Source organism: Bubalus bubalis, chromosome 22, assembly GCF_019923935.1.
Source record: "Bubalus bubalis isolate 160015118507 breed Murrah chromosome 22, NDDB_SH_1, whole genome shotgun sequence".
Lineage (NCBI taxonomy): Eukaryota > Metazoa > Chordata > Mammalia > Artiodactyla > Bovidae > Bubalus > Bubalus bubalis.
The window spans coordinates 36,274,148-36,287,786 of record NC_059178.1 but is presented as its reverse complement, the minus strand read 5'-3'; the positions used below and the strand labels follow the sequence as shown (position 1 = coordinate 36,287,786).

At 38.6% G+C, this 13,639-nt stretch overlaps 1 protein-coding gene across 1 annotated transcript in view; it reads right to left on the bottom strand.

The window, feature by feature from the left end:
• Window positions 1–13,639, bottom strand: part of DSG1 (desmoglein 1) — a 41,598-nt gene that overhangs the window by 4,481 nt on the left and 23,478 nt on the right. The window contains exons 9-14 of the mRNA XM_006053999.4: window positions 12,014–12,273; window positions 9,104–9,243; window positions 6,175–6,468; window positions 3,353–3,486; window positions 2,979–3,051; window positions 1,013–1,221 (exon numbers count right to left, since the gene is read on the bottom strand). Coding sequence (XP_006054061.3) covers window positions 1,013–1,221; window positions 2,979–3,051; window positions 3,353–3,486; window positions 6,175–6,468; window positions 9,104–9,243; window positions 12,014–12,273 — 1,110 coding nt within the window. The remainder of the gene's footprint in view (window positions 1–1,012; window positions 1,222–2,978; window positions 3,052–3,352; window positions 3,487–6,174; window positions 6,469–9,103; window positions 9,244–12,013; window positions 12,274–13,639) is intronic.

Sequence of the window (13,639 nt, the reverse complement as noted above, 5' to 3'; positions counted from 1 at the left end):
GAACGTTCCATAAAACGTACAAAGTACTACAGAAATACACATACAGAAACATCAATCCTATTTTGGATGAGAGGATGAACAGTTAACAATTTCAGAAAGGTGGAAATGTTTGAAGTGGATTGAAAGATGAGTGGGGGTTGGTAAGAGAGATGATCAGACAGAAGCATTCTAGGACGAGCACAGCATGAAAAAAGACAGGGAGGGGAGTGGATCAGTGTGAATAAGGCAGAGGCTCTTGGCAAGTGGGGTTGTTGGTAAGGAGTAACTGGGGGTGTGAGGAAAGAGGTCAGTTGGTTAACAGCTATGTGAAGGAATTTTGGATTTTATTCCACAGACAAAACAGAGCTGGGAGCCACTGGCTGTTTTAAAGCAGGGGAGAAAAGTGCTCCCTGGTGGCTCAGAGGTTAAAGCGTCTGCCTGGAATGTGGGAAGCCTGGGTTTGATCCCTGGGTCGGGAAGATCCCCTGGAGAAGGAAATGGCAACCCACTCCAGTATTCTTGCCTGGAGAATCCCATGGAGAGAGGAGCCTGGTAGGCTACAGTCCATGGGGTCGCAAAGAGTCGGACATGACTGAGCGACTTCACTTTCACCTTCACTTTCAAAGTGCTCAAGTCAGAGTTTTAGAAATGTTATTCAATTGGAATATAGATTGCCAGCATCTATATCTAAAGACCAGAGGCTGGGAACCTTGTTAGGAGATGCCCACCATAACCTTGTTGAAAACAGTGTGGGTCTAGGGTAGAGATGGGGCTTCCTTGATGGCTCAGTGGTGGAGCATCCACCTGCAATGCAGGAGACACAGGAGATGGGTTCAATCCTTGGGTCGGAAAGATCCCCTGTAGGAGGAAATAGCAACCCACTCTAGTATTCTTGCCTGAAAAATCCCTTGGACAGAGGAACCTGGTGGATTATAGTCCAAAGGGTCGTAGAGTTGGGCATGACTGAGCTGCTGAGCATGGGGTAAAGATATGGGTGCAGGATGGAGAGAAGGCATGGGGACAGAGAGCTTACCTGGCAGAAGTAACTTTCCATGAAGTTCATATTCAGCCCTCCTTCTCTACATTCCCTCATAGAATTTCTTCTTAGTGTTCCAGGATATTCTTGACATATCTCAGGTCCTCCTGACATTTTAACTCCATCTGTTAGTTCAAATCCTGCCGTTCTTTCTCCTCCTCCCAGATCTTGCATTTCTCTGGCACCATACTCATTTGTGTAAACTCCTAAAAGTGTTAATCAAATTAAATTTTACTTTCCAGTAAACTACATTTTAAATCCAGTAAACTATATTTTCTCGAGCGCATTGTAAACTAAAAATTAACAACTTACTCTAATGTATAATTTCTTCATTCAGGTATGCAGTGGTGAGTGAGCAAAGAAATAAAATGAAGGTAACACATAAAGGATGGAGATTATTAATATGATATTGAGTTCAAAATAATATTATTAACCAATTTGTTAATTCACTAATTATTTGTTGTCTGTTATGTGTGTTAGTTAGTCAGTCATGTCCGACTCTTTGCGACCCCATGGACTGTAGCCCACCAGTCTCCTCTGTCCATGGAATTCTCCAGGCAAGACTACTGGAGTGGGTAAGCCATACCTTCTCCAGTGGATTTTCCCAACTCAGGGAACGAACCCGGGTTTCCTGCACTGCTGGCGGAATTTTTTACTGTCTGAGCTACCAGGGAAGCCCATCATTTGTTGAGAAGTTACTATATGTTGTGCTGGGATAAGGGGGCTCCCTAGAGGTTACAAAACCCTATCTATACCTTAGAGAGTTTGATTTCAAATTGGAGGAAAATACCCAAATTCTAAAAGTTAAAGAAAAAGTATAAGAATACTCAGTGTATATATATATTAGACTCTAGCACAGGCACTCCAAAGCTTTCAGAGAAGAAAACATGGCTATGGTGAGGGAACAGGTTTGCATGGAGACTCTGGGATTTGCATTTGAATGTGAGGGGTGAGTAGAAGTCTGTTATAGTATTCCATATAGATGAGATAAAAGGGTGGCTCAGACTATGCAAGTGCCATGGACAGAGAGTGTTGACAATGGAACAGTCCTATGGCTTTCATATTTTAAAGCTCTTCAGTTTAGGTACAGTATTTTGTACTTCTTATTCTGGTGCTGTCATCGTGCTTTGTTGAAGGGTTGTAGACTTAATAAGGGAATAAATGCATAAATAAATCCTTGTGGATTTGAAGATTTGTCAAGTCTTGAGAACTGATTGGGTGTCAATGAATAGGAAGCTATGAGAGTCAACAATGAGTTTCTGCTTTTGAGGTGGAAGGTGTTGGTGTCATTAACAAAAATAGATGCCTCAGGGGGAGAAAGAAGTTTAGACTAGCATCTCCTGCCTTTTGAATGTGGTCCAGTTCTGTAAGTTATAAACATTCTATGTCTTTTCCATTTTGAAGAGTTCAAAGTGGAAAGGTCATGATCACAAGTTTGAAAAAGACTGAAAAAAACAGAATCGGTAATATTTATTTACCTTGAAAAGAAGCAAGATGGTACAATTATTTTCAAAATATGAGTTTTTAAAATTAATTGCTCTTTTTATTAGACTGATTTTGTGAATTGTAGAGGCAGAGGCTAGCCTCAATAAATGAGCATACATCTATTTAATAGGGTTATTTTTAAGTTCAAATGAGTAGTTTTTAATAAATAACAATTGCTCTATTAAACAAAAAAACTCAACCAAAATTGACTTTTGTACTTCTCTATTTAACAGAAATCCCAATCATCACCTGTGTACTTTCTGATGATTACAGAAGATTTTAAAAATACCAGCTTAAAAGAATAATAATTACTGGAGGTTTTTCTTTATGATTTAATTTGCAAATTAGTCATCTAAAAAAGAATGATAGGAACAACTGTAAAGATAAGACGGTTGGGAAATAGTAAGGTATACAAAGACAGAGAACAGAGCTCCTTCTTAGTAACTGAATTTTTAAAACTTAAAAAAATTTTTCTTACCTGAGTTGTCAACGTACTCAATTACATTTGCATTAGTGGCTGGTATGCATGGTACACCAATATTGGTCAGAGCCTAAAGGACAGGAAACATTTTCCCATTTGTAATGATTCTTTTCTTTCAGTGATTATACAGTGGGCTTGTTCTCAAATTATCCAAGACATTAAAAAAAAAAAACTAAAAGCAATGTGAACCTTATTGAGAAAGGCTTTCTTGGTTACTGTCATCCAATTTTGATGCATCTTGGATTTCTCTTCGTTCTCCCTTTTGGCTTTCTCAGAACAAAGAACAGTCTAGACTGTGAGTGATTCCCTGTGTCTTGGTTCAAGAGTTTTGAAGCCTGTGAAGGGGCCACCTGTTATTGAGGAGCACTTACCCCAGGATCGGCCTGTGCACCTTCCACTGCCCACGAGTGAATTGCTCCATCGGAACACTCAGGAACAGGCTGAAAGGCAGCCCCGCCGCCAGGGGCGCCTCCACAGTCACAGCAGATCAGCAAGAAGGGGACCACTGGTGGGGAAAAGACAGGAATATTGGAATTAACAGTGGGACCACACTAAAACAAAATGACCTACCCTTATGATTAAATTTGAATCCCTAATTTAACTCCACTTGATTCTAACATAATTATGAAAGTTTCAGAAAACAAGCTGAATATTGGTGAGATACCAAAATCAGTGTCAGCTTCAGACTGCAGTCAATTTTTACTTGTTACAGACTATTCCGATTACAGATGCTATTATACTATTAAAACAGATGAGGTTTTTTTCCCCCTGTCATTACTTAGGGAAGTATTAAAGGAGAAATATTTCTCAGAGATTGTAACATTTGGCTCATCTCCACTCTGTGATCATCTAAAGCAATGTTAAAAGACCTCTTGGAGAATCCATTGAACATTATACCCTCATATCTAGATCCTTGACTAGGTCCTCTCTGCTGCTGCTGTTAAGTCACTTCAGTTGTGTCTGACTCTGTGCGACCCCATAGACGGAAGCCCACCAGGCTCCCCCGTCCCTGGGATTCTCCAGGCAAGAACACTGGAGTGGATTGCCATTTCCTTCTCCAATGCGTGAAAGTGAAAAGTGAAAGGGAAGTCGCTCAGTCGTGTCCAACTCTTAGTGACCCCATGGACTGCAGCCTACCAGGCGCCTCCATCCATGGAATTTTCCAGGCAAGAGTACTGGAGTGGGGTGCCATTGCCTTCTCCAGGTCCTCTCTAGTGACCGCAGGATGTAGTCTGTTTCTCTCTTTTAAAATTTTTTTTAATTTATTTGCTTAATTATTTTATTATTTTTGGCTGTGCTGGGTTTTTTGTTGCTGCATGTGTGGGCTTTTCTCAGGTTGTGACAGTTGGGGGCTACTCTTTAGTTGTGGCATGTGGGCTTTTCACTGCTGTGGCTTCTCTTGTGGCTGAACACAGGCTCTAGGCCCACAGGCTTCAGTAGTTGTGGCTTGTGGACTCAGTAGTTGAAGCTCCCAGGCACTGGAGAACAGAATCAATAGCTGTGGCACGTAGGCTTAGTGTCTCGGGAGCATGTGAGATCTTCCTGGATCAGGGCTTGAACCCATGTCTCCTGCATTGGCAGGCAGATTCTTTACCACTAAGCCACCAGAGAATCCTGTGGTCTACTTCTAAAAGCTCCCATGTGTGATACTTCTTTTTCATTATCAAAGTGTGTTGTGAAGTAAGTCTTATTATTTCATAGAAGGCAAAAGCAAGGCCCAGGGAGTTTGATATTGAAACTCCAAATAAAAATCTTAACTTATCTACTTAAAAATATTGTAATATATAGTGGAACTATGTGTAACTCCGTTCTGTGTTTTCCAAGTCTCCTATAAATGTGTTATCATACCTTCATAATTTAAAAAATAAAAATTAAAAAATATATACTAAAAAAAAAAGCAAGGCTCAGAAAAGTTGGGTAACCTTGGAAAGACTCAGACAATTGAATTTAGAAGCTGGAGTTTACCCCTTCTTTTCTTTGGCTCTCCTTTTCTTAGACTGTGCAGCTTTAGCATAGTTTTTGAACTGTGGTATTGGAGAAGACTCTTGAGAGTCCCGTGGACTGCAAGGAGATCCAACCAGTCAATCCTAAAGGAACTCAGTCCTGAATATTCATTTGAAGGACTGATGCTGAAGCTGAAGCTCCAATACTCTGGCCACATGATGTGAAGAACTGACTCACTGGAAAAGACCCTGATGCTGGGAAGGATTGAAGGCAGGAGGAAATGGGGATGTTAGAGGATGAGATGGCGGGATGGCATCACCAACTCGATGGACATGAGTTTGAGCAAGCTGCGGGAGTTGGTGATGGACAGAGAAGCATGGCGTGCTGCACTTCATGGGGCTGCAAAGAGTCTGACACAACTGAGCGACTGAACTGAAGTGAGATAAAGTGCCCTCAAGGTCAACGCCTGCCTATGTTTGTAGTCTCAACTCTCATCACACTGTCAGACACATCCTTTATTTCTTCTCTGCTGGAGTCCTTTATTGCAGTTACTTGCACTCTCATTCTTTTTCACTTTTGGGATTGTGCACATGAATTTTTTTTTTCTTCTTCTTGTATTGTGTTCTCCTTTTCTTGTCCAGTAGGATAGTTCCTATTCATCTGTTAAAACCCAACTCAGAGTTTGCTTGTTCTATGTAGCCTTTTCTGATTGTTTCAATCAATTGTTTCTTACTGTCTTCTTCACTCAAACAGCAATTTGAATCTGTCTGTTATGGTGGTGGTTGGTGGTGGTTTAGTTGCTGTGTTCGACTGTTGTAACCCCATAGACTATAGCCCACCAGGCTCCTCTGTCCATGGAATTTCCCAGGCCAGAATACTGGAGTGGGTTGCCATTTCCTTCCCCAGAGAATCTTCCCCCCACAGGGATCAAACTCAAGTCTCTTGCATTTCAGGCAGTCTCCTGCATTGCAGGTGGATTCTTAACCAACTGAGCCACCAGGGAAGCCTGTTATGGTACTTCCCTATTACATTGAGACTCGATGCAAAATAGTTTTTATCCTCCACTGAACTCTAAGAAATCAAACTGATTTTTTTTTTCATGTCATAAACCCAACACCAAACAGAAATTTCTTGATAATTGCACAAAATAAGAATGTATAGAATATATTTCATCAAAGGGACAGAAAACTAATTTCCTCCCTAGTTTTTTTGGAGGGACACATAAAAACAGAACTGTTCAAATACTTACATCCTAGGACCAAGAATCCCATGATGAGTAGTCCAATGCCAGCAGGACCAAAATGTACATTATCTCCTATTGTCTGATAAGTATCAGGTTGACGTACACCATCACCATTTGTGCCACCAGCAAAAGGATTTTTGCCAGTACCAACACCAGTTGTGTGGCCATTAGTGGTAACATCTCTGGAAGTAAGGCCATATGCAGGGGTAGTACTTCCATTTACATTTGGACGTTCGGTTTCCCAGCCACCATTTTCAAGGTTAATAACAATTGTACCAGTACAAGTTCTTTGAAGAGCATCTGTAACAAAGTTTAAAATGAAAGAAATATTTTATACATTTGGTTTAATAATTGTTGGACGATACGAAACTATTTTCTCTTTGCATAAATAATTATTTCAGTGCCTTAATTCCTACCAATTCAATAACCCTCCATATTGTCTTTTGTCTGTGACTCAGTTTTTAAATCAAATCATTACGAGTAAATATTAGTGCTTGAGAAAAAACATACACAGTAAATAAACATGTGTTAAGAAACATGTGTTGAGAAACATACACAGTACATGTCACGTTATGTGTTGGTCAGCAGTGTGTTATAAGCCAGTGTGGAGACATTTCTAGACTGTGTGTTGCACACTTCTCCATATATTGTTTGCCGTTTTACTGTCTTTCATCTTCAGTTCTTGTTTTTTTTTCCTTTTATAGGCTGACAAAACCAACAGACTTTGAGCAGGTTGGTCTGTCATTTGCATAGACATCACCTACTGATAAAACTTCATATCCTCAAACTCACAACTGTCAGTTCAAACAACTCATAGGAGGGAGAATTTGGCACCATTGGAGGTGGGGGGCGGATTTTCATTATTAAATAAGTGAAGAACTTTTGTTTCACTATCAGATATTCCAAATTTGCTTTCTTCTTGTCCTTCGAAGTTCCGGTAAATTATTGTCTTTGTTGGCTAAACATGAGAGGAGAGATATGTGTGATTTGTTTCAGCTTAATGGCTCCACACTTGCTGTTGGTTTCAGCAAGTTACTATTATTGTTATCGTTGTTCAGTTGCTAAGTTGTGTCAGATTCTTGCAACCCCATGAGCTGTATTATCTCTATTTTATAGATGTAAGTTTTGTTGTCAGACTTTGTTCATCATTGTCATTCTAGAATCTGGCACAATGGCTAATGTTTGGTTAGAATTCAATACATAGTTTCTGAATAAATGAATAAAGGTATTCCTGAAAGCCGGTACTAGAGATAGGCTTACACCCTAGTCTGTGTGTATGTGTGCATGTGTTATGCATAGTTGTGTCTGATTCTTTGCAACCCCATGGACTGTAGCCCACCAGGCTCTGTCCATGGAGTTTTCTAGGGAAGGATTCTGGAGCAGGTTGCCACTTTCTACTTCAGGGGGTCTTCCTGACCCAGTGATTGAACCCACATCTCTTGAGTCTCCTGCTAACTCCTCTTGAGTTGGCAAGCAGATTCTTGACCACTGCACCACCTGAGAAGCCCACATCCTAATCTATCTGAAATCAAAGTCCATGTCATTTCAGTCAAGCTAAGCTGATTCTATTGTTATTGTTGTGTCAGAGTACAACAATTCTGTTGTTACTGTTTTTGTTATTTTTATTATTATCATCAGATCCAATGTTTATCCCAGAAAACTGTATTTTTTAATGACAAAGGTAATGTTCCCTACTTGCCATAAACCTACAGTTTTAGTAAGCTTAAGTTTCAATTTCTCCTTCATGTGTCCAGTTAAGCTTGATGTTGGGTGTAAGAAAAGGAGTAAACTGGCAATTGCTTAAGACAATTTCAGTGCTGAAATAAGCTTTATCTGTGGATGGAATAAACATTTCTATTTGTAATACATGTTTTAAAAACTACATTTATTTTGACTGATTGTGGAAAACACCAGCAAATTTGGTAAAACTTCTGAATTAGTGAATGCTTTTAAAGAAATGCTCCTTTATTTCTTTTTAATCTGTGAAGCAAGTGGAAATTGTCAATCCCATTTTAAGACAATTGAAAGAAAAAGAGAAGAAAGAGACAAGAAGAAAGAGAAGCTGAAGCAGCAAATATTGCTTAGAATTAGCTTCGAGGAACTTTCCTCCTAGTGATCTAACCTAGTTTAAAGCTGTTGGTCTTGAAAAGTAATAAACTTGCTAATTCCAAATTGTTTACATGAAGTTGTACATCAACTAAGGATCATATAAAGTTAAGCTAGCTTAGCTTTGTGTCTATTTGAAAATAATTTTACAATATCATTAAAAATTTTCAATTACCAACATTAATAGGAACTAACATTTATTGAAAGTCAGCACTTGTCTAGTGCTTTACTGTAATAACTCCTTGAAAGTGAAAGTGTTAGTTGCTAGTCATGTCTGACTCTTTGCAACCCCATGGACTGTATAGCTCACTGGGCTCCTCTGTCCATGGAATTCTCCTGGCAAGAGTACTGGAGTGGGTTGCCATGCCCTTCTCCAGGGGATCTTCCCCACCCTGGGATCGAACCCAGGTCTCCCACACTGCAGGCAGATTCTTTACTGTCTGAGCCACCAGGGAAGTACTTAATAACTCCTTAAGTACTTCTAAATCCATAATGTTACTGTCCGACTTTATGGAAGAAAAATCTAAGGGATAAATGGGTTAAATAACTTCTCTAAAATCTGTAGCTAGTAAGTGATAGTACAGTATACCAATCCAGTTTCATTCCAAAGCTCACGGTCCTAACCATAAATTATAATGTCTCTTGTATCATTCAGGATTTGATTCTATAATGCCCAGTATGATAATTTTTGTTGGAAAAAGGGTACTTCAAAATACAATAATTAAAATTTTAGTTTCTGAATGTAATGTATATACAAATTCCATGTATATATGATATAATTGTATACATAAATTCCATGAGAAGGAAAAAAAATAAGTTGATTTCTTACCATCTATAGATAGAATTGTTCCTTGGTATTTTCCCCCAAGTATTTTGTATTGTTCCATAGTAACTTTATTTCTCAAAGTAATTACAGCTGTTTTTGAGTCAATAGCGATCAGGTCAGTTGGATTTCTTCCCATTACGTATCTGTTTTTGAAAGACAATGGTACAAATTAATGTTAGTTATGTAGAGAGAGAGAGATTGATTTTGATTTTTCTTTTAAGGATAATTGCTTTATAGTGTTGTGTTGGTTTCTGCTGCCATCCAACGTGAATCAGCCCTAAGTATACATATGTTCCTTCCCTCTTAGACGTCCCTTCCACTCCCATCCCCTCCCACCCCTCTAGGTTTCCCAGAGCTCCCTGTGTTATACAGCAACTTCCCACTAGCCATCTCTTTTACATATGGTAATGTATATGTTTTGATGCTTCTCTCTCAATTCGTCCCACCCTCTCCTTCCCCTGCTGTGACCACAAGTCTGTTCTGTATGTCTTTGCCTCTATTCCTGCCTGCAGATAGGCTCATCAGTACCATTTTTCTAGATACCATAGATTTGCATTACTATACAATATTTGTTTTTCCCTTTCTGACTTCACTCTGTATAATAAGCTCTAGGTTCATCCACCTCACTAGAACTGACTCAGTCATTCCTTTTTATAGCTGAGTAATATTCCATTGTATATGTGTACCACATTTTATCCATTCATCTGTCAGTGGACATCTTCCATGCCCTAGTTATTGTAAATGGTGCTGCAGTGAATGTTAGGGTACATGTGTCTTTTTGAATTATGGTTTTTTTCAGGGTATGTGCCCAGTAGTGGGATTGCTGGGTCAAATGGTAGCTTTATTCCTAGGTTTTTTAAAAAAGAAATCTCCATACTGTTCTCCATCATGGCTGTATCAGTTTACATTCCCACCAACAGGAGGGAATGTAGGAGGGTTTCCTTCTCTCTATACCCTCTCTAGAATTTATTGTTTGTAGATTTTTTGATGATGGCCATTCTAACTGGTGTGAGGTGATGGTTTTGATTTTAAAACATGTTTCCTGCCAGTAGATGTAACCCCTGGATATAATTTTCAATCATTAGAAACTTTGTCTGAGGACATTCAGAAATGGAGGGGGATTTAAATTTAAGAAAAAGAATTAAGCAACCACTTGTGATGGAATGTCTATTACACCCACTTGGATGTCTGAATAATCCCTTGATACTTGCAGCCTCATTTTCATTTGATTTTGGTAGCATCAGAACTGTCCTGGACAACCCAGATACTGGGACTTCCTGGACTGCTGCTAACTCTAAACTTTTCTCATACCAAAGAAGTTATTTCTTCAGAGCTTGGCTTTCATCCCTTTCCTAGTTCCAACCCCTCCCCATATACACAGTGCATTTACAGGATTTCTTGTGGATTCCAAACTCCATCCTTGTCTTGCACCTTTATCCTATTCTCTATTCTCTTCCTCTCCTCATCCTTGAAGTTTTCCTTCCATTTATATGTTTGTTAGACATACATTGGTTAGAGAACTCTCTGTGTCGGGCATTGTGCTAATCGTGGGGAATAGAACTTGGAAAGGAGTCAGAGGTAGGGGTGTGGTCTTCCCTCAGTGAACTCACATCTGTGGAGTACAAGAGAGCTTATCAGCAATGGTGGTGCAAAGACCGTAGATAGTAATGCCTGTGTGTGGAATCTGAAAACAATTCGTGTATATGATCTTATTTATAAAGCAGAAATAGAGACAGATATAGACAACAGATGTATGGATACCAAGGTGGAAGGAGGGGTGTGATGAATTAGGAGATTGGAACTGACATATATACCCTGTTGATACCATGTATAAAACAGGTAACTAATGAGAAGCTACTGTATAGCTCAGGGAACTCTAGGCAGTAGTCTGTGGTGACCTGTGAGGAAACCAGAAATGAAGGGATATATGTATATGTTTAGCTGAATCACTTTGCTGTATAGTAGAAGCTAACACAACACTGGAAAGCAACATGCTCCAGCTCCTGCTCAATCGCTCAGTCGTGTCCAACTCTTTATGACCCCATGGACTGAAGCCTACCAGGCTCCTCTGTCCATGGAATTCTCCACTGGGGCAAGAATATGGGTTGCCATGCCCTCCTCCAGGGGATCTTCCCGACCCAGGGATTGAACCCACGTCTCTTGCTTCTCCTGCATTGGCAACTGGATTCTTTACCACTGAGCCACCTGGGAAGCCTTAAGCAACTATATTCCAATAACATTAAAAAAAAAAAAAAAAAGGAATGGCACAGTGTGGTAAGAGCTATAATACTCATATGGAGTGAGTTGACTACAGAGCAAAAACTTTTAAAACTCATTTGTGAGGTCTTTCCACCCCACCATTGTTCTTGACTACAGGCACTTTTCAAAATACATGTGCACATATAATACAGTGATTTTTCATGATCAAGTAGAAACATTTGGATATATAGAGTTAAAAAAAACTACAAAGCATGACCTTTTCCTTAATGTAACCAACTTTTTCATATCAAGGTTATTGTTGACCAATATTAAGTGCTGATTAAAGTAAGAAAGTAACTGATATGAGTTAGCTAAGTCTAATTGATTTCAATGGGTGGATTTGTAATGGAAAAATCAATCCATCAAATCTTCCAAGGGGAATACCATGATATGTGGAAATCAGCTAACTGATCAATAAAATATATAAACACAGGAGTGTCAAACTTTCAAGATACAATTGTTTTCACATTTTAAACCTTCACACTTTCCATCTTACATTTTTCACAGATTTTTATACTTTCTTAAACACTCAAATTAAGTAACAGTTCACCAGTTTGTATGTTATATGATTGAATTTCAGAAATAGTGAAAACTATTTTAATTCAGATACAGTTCAATATGTGGTGAAAATTAGTTGGAAAAAATCAGTCTTACCTAACAGTTGTTGAAGGCCGATTTGTGTCAAGATCCCAAGCTACATACTCTCCTATTTTATAGTTTTGTCCCATGTTACTATTTACTACAAATGTCTTTGAACCTGGACGGAACACTGAGCCTTCAATTACGTTTAACACGGTCACAGAGATTGCAGTTGCTGTGAGTTTATATTGAGACATAATTGATTGATGAAATTCAGCTTTATTTCTAACACCAAGACTAAGTTGCAGATTATTCACAGCTTCAAAATCTAGGGGCTAGAAAATACAGAGTGAAATGGTTTTACTAGAAGGAGAAAAAGCATTCTATAGGAAAGAGAAATTCTTTGATTAGAGGCAAAAGAAATTCTTATATCTTTTTCTTTAATAAAATCTAAATACATATAAATACACAATCTATTTTTACTTTATGTTCAATTCAATACAAACACATGAAAATACAGTAAGAAAAAAATCTAGTAGTCTTAGATCCTTTGTTGAAAAAGTTAAAAATGTGTGAGTTCTAACTGTCCACCAAATTAAAAAATTTAAAATAATACAGATGGTCAAATCCATTGATTTTGTAGTGCAAAGACAGCTTATGTTAGTTGCTATCATTTCACGTTTCTCAGAAAATAGCCCTATTTATTACAAAGAATGGGCCAAATATATCTAGTCTCAATCATTTGACTGATTTTATCCATAAAGAACTATTTACAAGAAATTTTATTTTGTATATGTGATTTCTTTCAATAAAGCAAATAATAGAATATAATATGTAAATAATGAAATCCATAGTTTATTCAATATATCCAGGAAAAAATTCATTTTACATTATAAAATTATCAAGTGGTCATTTTCAGTATGAAAGATGATGTCAAAATCCACTACTCATATAATCCACAACTATGCAGTATGCATGTAAATACCAACTACATTTTTCTAAATTTTCACAAGAGTGGATTAGATGACCATCAGTTCACACATTGAGCGCTCCAATTAGCTAAAATTTTCAGTCTTTGCTCTAATATTATCTCTATTTGCACCTCCAAGAATGGTTATAAAATTATGTATATATACACATCATATGCACTTATTGTGGTGGACGGGGGAGCCTGGTGGGCTGCCGTCTGTGGGGTCGCACAGAGTCGGACACGACTGAATCGACTTAGCAGTAGCAGCAGCAGCAGCAGTCACTAAGTCATGTTCAACTCTTGCGACCCCATGGAAGGTAGCCCACCAGGCTCCTCTGTCCATAGGATTTTCCAGGCAAAAATACTGGAGTAGATTGCCATTTCCTCCTCCAGGGGGATCTGCCCGACCTAGGGATCGAACGTGGGTCTCCTGCACTGCAGACAAATTCTTTACTGACTGAGCTACCAGGGAAGCTCTATGCACTTATTACATGCATATAATCCTAACAAAAAATTGATACATGATGTCACACACATCTGGGAGAAAAATCAACATTAATCCCATTTTACAGATAGAGATATTGAGGCCAGATAGATAAATCAATTTTCTAAAGTAACATCATAGTTTGGGGTGTAATAGATTAGGACTCAGTTTTCCCAGCATGGAATTCTAGATAGGATAGTGAAAAAAAGAATGTAAACTTAATAGCTAGAGAAGCCGAGGTTTGAAT